At 46.1% G+C, this 12,613-nt stretch overlaps 1 protein-coding gene across 2 annotated transcripts; it reads right to left on the bottom strand.

Moving 5' to 3' along the window:
- Window positions 1-2,366: 2,366 nt before the first annotated feature.
- LOC9271875 (uncharacterized) lies at window positions 2,367-4,327 on the bottom strand. 2 transcript variants are annotated; one of them, XM_015760393.3, is made up of 3 exons: window positions 4,055-4,327; window positions 3,850-3,945; window positions 2,367-3,464 (listed from the first exon to the last, which is right to left on the bottom strand). In XM_015760393.3, exons 1-3 carry the CDS (start codon window positions 4,100-4,102, stop codon window positions 2,502-2,504), a joined length of 1,107 nt encoding a protein of 368 aa, XP_015615879.1. In that variant the 5' UTR covers window positions 4,103-4,327; the 3' UTR covers window positions 2,367-2,501. The 2 variants fall into 2 exon arrangements, with proteins under 2 accessions (XP_015615879.1, XP_015615880.1); XM_015760394.3 differs by having other exon boundaries at window positions 2,367-3,461; window positions 4,055-4,295.
- Window positions 4,328-12,613: the final 8,286 nt, after the last annotated feature.

A 12,613-nucleotide genomic window follows, 5' to 3' on the forward strand; every position in this document is an offset into this window, starting at 1 on the left:
TCATTTGTCACATTATTTTTTATCCTAAGTGGCAGCTTATTTAATATTGTATACACCATCCTAGTCATTGAGTTGGGAATAGTCTAAAACATCACTGCAGTTCTCTCCATAAATCATCTATAAATACACACAAATTCTAGTGATCACTTATGTCCCTTGGCAATCAGTGCTTACTCCGTCCGTTTCAATATTTCATATTACTAGAAAAAAATATCCGTGCGTTGCAACGGGTCAAAACTATTTTAATCGTACTATTATTAGGATTTTTTTTCTATTTAAAAAGTCTATGGGGTTTTTTATTTTGATAGTATTTATATCTAATTTGGAATTCTTATTAGGACGCTTGCCATATCCTGTATGTTGCTTTCTAATGGTCTGGCAAGAATTATGAAACAATTAGTTATCCGAATCTCGTCCCAAGTTAGCATGTATTTTTTTAAAAGATTTCTTATGTATTTCTAAAAGTCAATATAAACTTGAAAACCGACTCAACTACAAACAACGTACCAATGTATCAGCTGAAACATTTTCAATTTTTATAATATCTTTTGATTTTTTTTAAAAAGTGTACATGCATTCGGAAGAAACGGGGTGAAGCAATAAAGAAAAATTAGGGGAGGACCCCGAACTGAGCCAATAGAAAAAGAAAAACCAAGAAATAATTTACTAAGAATTATGTGACCCAAGACAGATGAGGCCCATCAGTTAAAAAGAGGGACACTCAGCCCGTGGTGGGAAAAAGTACACTCAAGGTCCCTCAACTTGTCATCGAGATAAAAAACGTCCTCGAACCGCAAAACCAGATATACGAGGTCCCTCAACTATATAAAACCGGTCACAATAGGTCCCTCGGCAGTTTTGAACCCGATTTTATCCTACGTGGCTGCTGAGTCAGCGTGGGACCCACATATCAGCCTGCTCTTTCTTTTCCCTCTTCTCTCCCTTCCTCTTCTCTCTCTCACTCTTCTCTAGCTCTGGGCAGGCCGACGCTAGGGCGAGACGAGGGAGGTCCAGCGGGGCGACGCGGGAGAGGAGGTCCGGCGGCTGGCGACGTGGCGGCGGTGGCGGAGACGACGCGAGATCAGGGGAGCAAGGCGGCGGCGGCGACGCAGGAGCAGGGGAGGGGCATCGGCGGCAGCGAGGGGAGCAAGGCGATGAGGGTGAGGAGGCCGCAGCTGGGGTCAGCATCCTGGCGGCGGCGCTTGCCCTGGCGCGCCAGCGGCGGAGAGCGGGGGAGTAGCGGCGGCCTGCAAGGAAGGGCGTCGCCTCGGGGCCGGTGGTGGACGCAGGAAGGAGTTGACGCGAAGCTGGCAGTCGGCGTCGGCGGCAGCTTGGTTGATTGGTCGATTGAGCACCGCCGTCGCGTCCATCTCCACCTCTGCTCCTCTCCCCACCCTGCGCATGGATGCAGCGAGCCTGGCAATGTCCTTCTTGCTTCGGCCGCCACTCCTCTCTCCGCTCGTCGGCCGCCGCCACCAACGAAAGTCACTGCCGCTAGTGAAGTCAACATTGAAGGGGAACTTGTCGAGGAGGGCGAGGTCATGGCGGCAGTCGCCACCTCTCCTTCTCCTGCGTCGCCGCCACCGCCGCCGCGTCACCAATCGTTGGTCGCGGAGAAAGGTTTGGGGCGACGTGCTGAAAAGAAAGACCGTCTTCCCTTCGTCGGTCGCCAATGCCCTCCTCTGCGCCTGCGCAATGGAGGCTGCCGCAGCCACTGCCTTGCTCCCCTCGCCGTCGCCGACGCCCCTCCCCTGCTCCCGCGTCATCGCCGCCGCCGCCACCTTGCTCCCCTGATCCCACGTCGTCTCCGCTACCACGTCGCCGGCCGCCGGACCTCCTCTCCCGCCTCGCCCTGTCAATCTCCTCCCCACCCGTCGGCCAGCGGCGCCAGCCTACCCAGAGCTAGAGAAGAGTGAGAGAGAGAAGAGGAAGGGATAGGAGAGAGGGGAAAGAAAGAGGAGGCTGACATGTGGGTCCCACGCTGACTCAGCAGCCATGTAGGACAAAACCGGGATCAAAACCGTCGAGGGACCTATTGTGACCGGTTTTGTATAGTTAAGAGATCTCGTATATCTGGTTTTGCGGTTCGAGGATATTTTTTATCCCGATGACAAGTTGAGGGACCTTCGGTGTACTTTTTCCGCCCGTGGTGGCCGCGACGCTCGGCCCAGAGGTCAGCTGTGTGGTAGAACAACCCCAGGGTTGCATCGATCATCTGCGTTGCGCTCGGTAGAAGAAAATAGAATAAGAAACACGAAAGAAAGATATACATAATCGGAAAATGCAGAAACTAAGCTACGGATTCACGACGTACCAAAGCGCATGGCAAAAACATCTTTAATTTTATAATAGTAAAGATAGAGATAGAGATAAGTTTCGGCTTCTTTATCCCTCGTTTAAATTATTTACACATAGTATAAATGAAGCACATACATGAAACAAAACCTAAAATGTTTTTATAATTTGAAACGGAACAAAGTAATTTAGCTCTGCATATCGTTTCAATTATCTCCCTTTAAGGAGGTGACGTCGAACGACCTCCTCCTGACGAGCAGGCACGTAACCGTCGCCGTCGCCGCCGACGGCGGCTGCGCGCGCGCGTCGTCCAGCGCGCACGTCACGAAGTCCGGCCGGTGCAGCGACAGCGGCAGCCGGTCCCCGGCGGCGAGCCCCGTGGCGTCCAGCAGCACGTGCCACCCGTTCCGGTGCGCCTCCGACACCCAGTGCAGCGAGTACCTCGCCGCCGCCGCCGCCGCCGAGCCGTCGCCGGGGCCGGAGACGACGACGGGGTAGGCGAAGAGCCCCTTGGGCGCGTGCTTGCACTTGCGGCGGAAGTACTGGCTGAGCTGGGAGCCCTTGATGCGGAGGTCCAGCCACGACTCCGGCGCCGCGATCACCTTCGCGTCCTTGTACGCCGCGAACGCGCGGACGCAGTCGCCGCCGTCGGCCTCGCCGCCGGCGAGGATGGACATGTAGTAGTTTCCACGGAAGAAGGGGTAGCTCTCGCCGACGAGCACGAGCACGTCGCGGGGCGTGGGCGCGAACAGCACGAGGTAGTCGTCGTCGTCGTCGGCGAGGCCGCAGCGTCGGAGGACGCGGTTCCTCGCCTGGATCTCCGGGATGGAGACGAAGCTCCCCGGGAACGACGCCTTCCTCGCCAGCATGTCCAGCAGCCGCGACGGCTCCAGCCTCGCCGCCGCCGCCGGCGCTCCCCTCGCCGACGACGACGACGTCTGCAGGCGGCGCTGCTGCTCGACGACGACGTCGCTGTCGGAGGCGGAGGCGGAGGCGTCGTCGCCGATGAGGCCGTGGGAGTACTGGGGGTACTTGGCGAGGACGTACTGCTCGACGTAGCGGCGCTCGCCGGGGGTGATGGGACCCGACCACCGGAGGTCGAGGCCGCGCAGCGTCGAGATCGCCTCCGCCACGATGTGCGGCGGGATGAACTCCCGCCGGCAAACCTTCTGCACCACCACGCCATGGATGCCCGACCATTAAGAATGCACACACCCAGGGATGATAGAAATTCCGGTGATTTCGGAACCCGGCAAGCAACTATCTCATCCGTAATTTTAGGATTTTTCAAGTTTGTTTTTATAAAAGAATTGGTCAAATTTTGTTTAAATTCAATCAAAATTTGTTAAAATTTTGAATAATTTCGTAAAAAAGTAACAAAATTCACGAAATTTCGATCTTCTGTTAAAAAATAATTTTGCAAAAAAGTACCGATATTAACGAAATTTCAGTTTTTTTCTGAAAGTGTCAACCCTCGTGTTCCAAAGAAGACCATGTATATGTAGAACAATTGGAGTAATTCTTACAAGGCAAAAAGTAGTGGAAATTGGGTACCTTGATGACCATGCTATTTGGTCTCGATGTGCTAGGAAGAGGAGGATTGGGGATCGACGTGCAAATCCCTTCTTTAAATTCTCCACCATGTATAGCCTAGAGTAAAGAACACAAAATCAGACACCATTTTTTGACAAACCAAAAAAAGGTTTTAATTTCAAGATTTAAGAAGCTATATAGCTAGCTAGATCATGCTTATAGGTACCTGGTGCTCCATGTGGAGGTGAAACCCATGCTCCATCTCTCCACACATCTGTGTACTGCAATCTTGTCAAGTGGCTCTATTACTAGCTTTAACTACTGAATGATGATCACAGGTTGAAGAAGATGAAGATGAGATTTAAGTAGCAAGAAATTGAGATGGTCTTGGTTTAGAGTTAGAATAATCTCTCACTTTGTAGGTTGTGAGTAAAATGAAGGAAGAAGATGCAATCTAGCTAGCTAGCAAGATGCACAACAACTTCTACCCAAGGTGATTATATATATAACATCATTCCACACTCCAGTCGTGCACTAATTGGTGAACATATGACAAATTAGTACTAATTCTTGTCCCTGTCAAGAGAGGCATAAACTAATTAATTGCTATCATGATAAGAAATCTCATGTAGTTGTTTATATATATATCGGTTGTGTGTAATTGTAATGTGGGTCCATGGTACCCAGCTATGGGTATATGCCATGTTCATCTCCATTATTGGTTGCTTCATATTGATTATAATTAGTTTGTAAAAAAATAATTTCGATTTAGCATTATGTATGACTATTGGACATAAAGCAGAGAGCTAGTAGCGTGTTGCACCATGCATAGATGCAAACCATTTTGACTTAGTCTTGTTTTGTCTCAATTATTATTTGGTCTAGGAATATAATTGAAGATAATATGTTTAAATCATGCATGTATACATTAATTAGTTGGGTGTACAATTGTTCTTATATGGAATACTTAAAAATAAAATTCATGTACAAGGTAATTAACATATGTCTCTACACTAGCCAAACGATTGTTTGCAAACATATAGAAAAATCTAGATGCAAACATCAGTTATGTTTATGTCCTTTCTCATCCCCTTGTAGACAAGAGTATGATGAATTGACGATCCATCTTCATTTCGTCGTTTTGCAATGTATACTTTTTCTTTCCTTCAGGTACTGTTACTCTAATATTGTTGCTTCTAGTCTTGGACAAAGACCTGTCCAGAATATAGACAGAAGGAATATAAATCTAATACTCCTCCAGTTGAAGATTGTTGGTTGACAATATAATTAGGTCATGCTGATGAAAACATCGAAAAGGTTGTTCCTTGGATTTTAGTGCGTTAATGCTACTAGTGCTATATGCCCAGCTACAACTAAGAGCATACATAATAAGTGATATAAGTAAACTATAGTTGATTAAGAGTTGCCACCTTATATTTTGTGTGGAGTTGAAGAAAAGAGGAGAGGAGGAAGAAGGGAAAAGGATTAATTGCATATATGCAGCCAGATGCACACAAGACTCTAAGAAATTTTGTTGGATAATGTGATAAGGCTAGTTATTAATGTTGTAACAAATGAATAGCTAACTGTTGGGTTTACTATTAACCTTGGAGTAATTAAGTATGTATTAATTTTATCAATGGTGTAAATACCCTCTCCATCCAAAAAAGCTTGATCCTATTTTATGTCTTGGGTTTTCCAAATGAGATAGGTTTTATTTGTAGTTTTTCATACATCTAGACTTAGATGGAATAGTTGTCTTTTCGTTTTACCTTGCTAAATTAAATTATTGACTGAAACCTAAGCAATCATCTTAATATTTCACTGGTGGAGAAACCCTTTGTAGTCCCGGTTCGTAACCCCCCTTTAGTCCCGGTTTCCAAACCGGGAGTACCAATCCGGGACTAAAGATCGCTATCTTTAGTCCCGGGTGAAATAACCGGGAGTAAAGATCTATCTTTAGTCCCGGTTGGTAACACCAACCGGGACTAAAGATGGCTCAGCCACGTGGCCAGCTGAGCCATCTTTAGTCCCGGTTGGTGTTACCAACCGGGACTAAAGATCGAGCTGACCTTTTTTTTTTTTGCATGGCCCTGTTGCTGCATGGTTTATATATATATATATATATATATATATATATATATATACATATAATATAATATAATATATATATATATACATATATATATGTATGCATATATATGTTTCAATACATATATATGCATACATATATATATGTATATATATATATATTATATTATATTATATGTATATACATGCATAATATATATGTATTTATACATATATATGTTATGCAAATGCATATGTATATAGATATATATATGACCAAAATATATTTACATTATAGAAAATGTGTACACATGCATATAGAAACATATGTAGTCATATATTAATTACAATCCATTATATGTCCTAGCTAGCTACGATTTCGACGTAGTAGTACTAGCTGCTAGCTCAGAAGCTAAGGACCGGTGAATTGTGTTTCCGTCGTAGTAGAATTCACCCTTGGGATCAAGGATTTCTTCGTTGATGAATCCCATGAGTTGTTCTTGAACCGCCGCGATAAATTCCTTGTGTGTGGTCAGGTTATCCCTCATGCGAATAAGCTATATGAATGTATGAAATTGATTAGTAATTAAACAAGAAATCGCTACGTAATGAAATTTTGAATTTATTTGTACGTACATCGAGCTCTCTTGTGGTGATGATTTGGTCTGCAAGGCAGTGGCAATACTCGCACACGTAATAGCCGCACAAGTTAGTTCCCTGCTTTTGCTTTGCGCACTACAAATAAATGACAAACAACGAGAGATCTAATTAATATACACTTGTATGTATTTGAATCGGAGAAATATAAATGTAGAGCATGTGTACTCACAGGAAATTTGAACTTTCGCCTAAGTCTTTCTCTCCATTTGCCGCGGACCAAATGACGGAACCAATACCAAGCCCTACATGGAGTTTAAAGCTATGATTCGTAGTAGCAATTAACATAACAAGATTTTCTTAATTAACAAAGGAACTTATGACGGTACCTGTCTATAAGTTCGAAAACCTTGTCAAACGTAGACTCTTTTTTATCCATTGAGTCATATACGTCGACGGTGCAGGCCTCCAGGTCGAAGAGTAAAAGCACCCAGTGGAATCTGCAATGTGCGTGGGATGCATTACATATGAAACACTTAGCAAGTTCGTACGGGAATGAAATTTGGTATGTAGGAAGACAGTAAAATTAAACTAACTCTGTGTTGTATGGCAACAGTATGAACGTCTTGTAATGCTGCGCCTTCAGGAGATGGACGAGATTGTCCTCTGTTTCTTGTGGATATTGGTCGAGCATTGCGACGTTTACTTTCCGAGGGTCGATGAATCCAGTATCGAAAACCCTCCGCCGTCGGGCCCTTTGAATCTCCATTCTACAACGATAAAAGGGAGTATATTATTTTCTATAGTCTACTTATATACAAGGACCTAATTAATTAAAGGAGACGTATAGTAAGAAATCTAACTGAACGATATACTTACAAAATCTAGCAACTCATAATAGAGACGTCGAGGGCGTCTAGCTGGTATAGTTCGTAGATTCCCCTGAAATTGATCCAGAGAATGTCATCTCCTTGCAAGAAGTCCGTGTCCCTGATCCTCGCTCCGATCATCTCTCTACCGGTGGCGCTCATCTCCATGTACAGCTGATGGAACTTGTACATTTGTGTGGGTAGGGACTGCAGCAGCTCAGGCTTGACAAGCGGTTTACCGAGTTCGTACATGTATTTCACTTCCGCCTTTTCGATTGGTGCGACTCCTAGCAATTGATCCGTAGTTAGACCGGTGTCAGTAATAAATTGTTCTATCGTCATTTCTTTACCGGTCACCAACGGCTCGATCTCCTGGTTTGATTGCTCTCCAAGCTGAGGGACTGGTTTGGACTTTCCAGAAGATGCTTTCTTCAGCGTTCGCTCATAGTCCGATAGCTTGATGGCCTCCTTGACAGATGCAGACATACCCCTGAAGAAGTTCCTGACACTGGGGTCTATAGGAATCTTCTTTTCTGGACTTCGAGGCTTGAATTGTCTCTTGACTTCTGATGCAACGTAAGCGTCAAGCTCCTCTTGCGTGCAATCGTACCCCGGGTCCTTGTTCTTGGCGGCGTCAACTTTCGCCTTCTTCGTTGCCCTTGTGTGGGCAGGCGGTGGAGCTGGGGGGACCCTTGACTTTGAAGGTGCCGGAAGAGGAGCTTGCGGGGGAGTAGGTGTAGGAGCACGAGGAGGAGTCGGTGCAGGATCCAGAGGAGGAGTCGATGCTGGAGCCTGAGGTGGAGACGGTGCTGGCGGAGCATGAGGAGGAGACGGTGCAGGATCCTGACAAGGAGATGGCGGAGCCGGAGGAGATGGTGCACGAGACGCCGCTTGTCGCCCAGGGAGGATGATGTACCGCTTGCGCCATAGAATAATGGCATGGCATGTGTCTCGTAGATGCGTCTCACCGTCTCCTCCAGGGTAATCCAGCTCGAGGTCCTCGTACGCGCCTTCGACCAACTCAACTTCGACCTTCGAGTATCCTGCTGGAATCGGCCTGCAGTGGTAAGTACCTGAAGGGTCCGTTGGGATGGCCATGCCCGACGCCACCTTCATGTTGTGAGATATTATTTATTAGTAATCAACATATATAAGCAGCAACTAGCGGAATGGCTAAATCTTACCTTTATTGATAAGTTCTTGAAAGGAATATGCAGCTCACATGGTGTCCGCTGAGTGATGTCATCAACGGGATAGGTCGATTCGTCCTGTGTTTGCATGGCGTCCATGCTCTGTGATCCTACCTGCCCCGTTGAGGCGCAGCTGCTACGGTTTCCTGACGGGCTCACCATTGCAGGAGGAATGGTCGGCTGGGGATCATGGGACCGATGTGCGGCCATGCGTTCATCAACCTTCCTTGCCACCTCCTCTTGCATGTTGAGTTCGTAGCTCGATACCCGAAACTCTAGGTCTGCAATCTTCGCCTCGGTATCTCTCTTGCTCCTCATCCGACTCCTGTACGTGTGGATGTCCTCCTTGAAACCAATCTTCCAAGGAATCACCCCTTTCCCTCGTGTTCGTCCTGGATGCTCTGGAGTCTGCAGGGCGAGTGTCAGCTCGTCCCTATCTCTGTCTGGTCGGAACGTGCCCTGAGAGGAGGCTTCCACTGCATCTGTTAGTCGTCGCGCAGCCTCTCGTATCTGATCGCCGAAGACCAGTGAGCCATCAGCTGGGTTGAGCGTTCCACCGTGAGCATAGTACCAGAACTTCGATCGTTCCGGCCAATTGGCTGTTGCCGGTTCGATACCCCTCTCAATCAAGCTAGCCTCCATCTGCTCCCACTTCGGCATCGCGATGCTATAGCCTCCTGACCCCAAGTAGTGATGGTACTTCTTCTTGGCGGCATTTTCTTTGTTTCTTTCCATCATCGCCTGCCCTTGTTCGCCTGTCTTATATGCAACGAACTCGTCCCAGTGATCCCTTAGCTTTGGGAATGTGTCGAAGTTTGGTGTCTGCCCCTTCAGTATATACTTCTGGTACAGATCTCCCTTGAACCTCTGAAACTGTTCTGCCATTTTCTTCAGAGTCCACCTTTTCACTTTGTCCTCTGTACCCGCAGGAAGGGTGAATGTCTCGAGCATTGTGGTCCACAGCATCTCTTTCTCCGAATCTGGGACAAAGCTCTCATGATCTCCGCGTGCCCTTGTTCTTCGCCAGTACACCGTACTGACAGGCACGTTATCCCGCACAACCCAACCGCTGTGACGTACATAGTTCTTGGCGGCTTCGGCCGGGGCACTAGGACGTCCATCTTCTTCCACTTCCGTTATGATGTGCCGACCCTCAAGCTTCTTCGCTGCACCTCGTTGCCCGCGTGCCCTCTTCTGTCCAACGGAGGGCTGACTACCACTAGCCTCCTCCTCCTGGTTCCCCTCCACATCCCTTTCCACGTGCCCCTGCTGGTTCCCCTCCGCATCCCTCTCCACGTTCCCTTCCTCGTTCAAGTACTGGTTTGGATCCTCGTTCCCCTCTTCTTCATTCCAGTACTGGCTGCTTCCCTCCGCGATTGTATCGTACAATATCTGTTCCTCATCGCGGTCAGCCATCTGTTGATACAAGAAACATATGCTAAGTCACGAGACATTTATGTTTTAACAATCTAAGTCATGTATGCTAAGTGTAAATGTCGTACATTAGAACCCTACACAACCTTACGTGCTAAGTCTAATTACAAATCGTGATATAAGCTAAGTCTAGGTGACGTATATTATACAACCCTAGCTAGTAAATAATTATATACTAAGTCTAATTACAAATAAAATAATCTTATATTAAAACTCAAATAATATTACATGCTAAGACTAAAATAGTCATGTATATGCTAAGTGTTTCGTGCGTATATGCTAAGTCTAATTAAGACTACAATAGTCAATTGCTACTTGTCGCACCAATTCCGTAGTCAATAATTACATACTAAGTCTAATTACAAATAAAGTAATATTATATTAAAACTCAAATAATATTACATGCTAAGACTAAAATAGTCATGTATGCTAAGTGTTTCGTGCGTATATGCTAAGTCTAATTAAGACTACAATAGTCAATTGCTAGGAGTCGCACCAATTCCGTAGTCAATAATGTCATACTAAGTCTAATTTGCAATAAAATAATCTTATATTAAAACTCAAATAATATTAGAACACTACACAATCTTATATGATAAGTCTAATTACAGGTCTAATAATCTTAATTAATTGCATTACAAATATAACGATCATTTATATTATTACGTCACTTGCCTGCTCCAATTCCTTCTAGGGCTAGCTCTTCCACTCAGGCTTGACGGACGACTCCGACAACACGTCTTTTCTGCAAGATACAAAAAATGTATTAGGATAAATGCGAAGTAACATATATATATATATATATATATATATATATAGCATTTCACGTTAACGTTCGTCCTCGTTCGTTCGCTCGTTCACGTTCGTTCGCTCGTTCTCATTCACGTTCGTTCGCTTGTTCTCATTCACGTTCGTTCCCTCGTTCTCGCTTGTCTTCGTTCGATCGTTCTCGTTCGTTCGATCGTTCTCGTTCTCGTTCACGTTCTCGCGGCAACGTACGTTGACGTGTTCGTTCTCACTCTCGTTCGTTCGATCGTTCTCGTTCTCGTTCGTTAACGGCGGTGTGGCGGCATCGGGGCGGCGGTTGGCGCGGCGGCGTGGCGGCGGCGGCGGCGGCGTGGCGACGGCGGCGGCGGCGTGGCGTTGCGGGGCCGTGGCGGCGGCGGCGGCGTGGCGTGGCGGCGGCGGCGTGGCGTGGCGTGGCGGCGGCGGCGTGGCGTGGCGGCGGCGGCATTGCGCGCGCGGCGGCGAAGGCGGCGGCGGCGTGGCGACAGCGGCGTGGCGACGGCGGCGGCGGCGTGGCGTTGGCATGCGGCGGCGGCGTTGCGCGGCGGCGAAGGCGGCGGCGTGGCGCGTCGTCGTCGTGGCGCGACGTCTCGTGGCGGGCGGCGCGACGGAGAGAGATCGAGATCGGAGAGATCGAGATGCATGAAGGGAGATCTGGCGGCGGCGGCACTCACCCCAGAGATGCGGCGGCAGCGGAGGAGGCGGAGGCGGCGGCGAGGACGACGAGCTCGAGACGACGGCGAGATACGGCGGCGTCGGCGCGGGGATTTGCCCTAGGCAGTGGCGGCGAAGGAGAGAGGCCGAGAGAGATCGATCGGCCGAAAACGTCTAAGTGTTGGTGAAGAAGACGAGGGCGCACCGGGAATATATATACCCCCGGATCTTTACTCCCGATTGTTGAGAACAACCGGGACTAAAGATATCTTTAGTCCCGGTTGTTGAGAACAACCGGGAGTAAAGAAAAGATCTTTACTCCCGGTTGTTGAGAACAACCGGGACTAAATCTATAGTCCCGGTTGTTGAGAACAACCGGGAGTAAAGAAAAGATATTTACTCCCGGTTGTTCTCAACAACCGGGACTAAAGATATCTTTAGTCCCGGTTGTTCTCAACAACCGGGACTAAATATCTTTTCCCGCTATTTCGAAATTCTTTTTAAACCCGGTTAGGGTTAAGAACCGGGACTAAAGATTATAGCACTGCATATGATTTTCGCTTACATATGTGTTTATAAAATAGAAGTTAATGCATTAACATTATTTAAAGTACAAAGATTAATGACAATTACTTCGAAAAATTATTTTTGTCTGTAATAAATTAAGTGGATAAATCGTAATAAGCAAATATAATTAATAAAAATTCCAATAATCATATATACTTAGCATATATATGAATGATATTATTATATTGGTAAAAACTCTAATTAAGATATGTATGTACATACTGCATGATTTAAAATTAATAAAAATTGTAATCATCATATGTACTTAGCGTAGGAATTATATTAAATTAAATGCTAAAAACTCTAATTAACATATGTAAATGCCACATGCATGATTTAAACCTTTTAAAAATTCGAATAGTCATATATAAGTAGCATATGAAAGATAGTAAATTAAATTGTGAAAAACTCTAATATATGAATGATAGTTTTAAAAATATATTAAATTTAATACTTTTAAAAATTCTCCAGTCAATTATAATTAGCATATGAATGATAGTAAATTAAATGTTAAAAACTCTAATTAACATATGAAATTGCCACTTGCGTGATTTATATGGATAATCAATACATCCAAAATAGTTTACATCGTGTACACAATAATTACGGCACGTACTT

This window comes from Oryza sativa, chromosome 11 (assembly GCF_034140825.1).
Source record: "Oryza sativa Japonica Group chromosome 11, ASM3414082v1".
In the NCBI taxonomy this organism is placed as follows: Eukaryota; Viridiplantae; Streptophyta; class Magnoliopsida; order Poales; family Poaceae; genus Oryza; species Oryza sativa.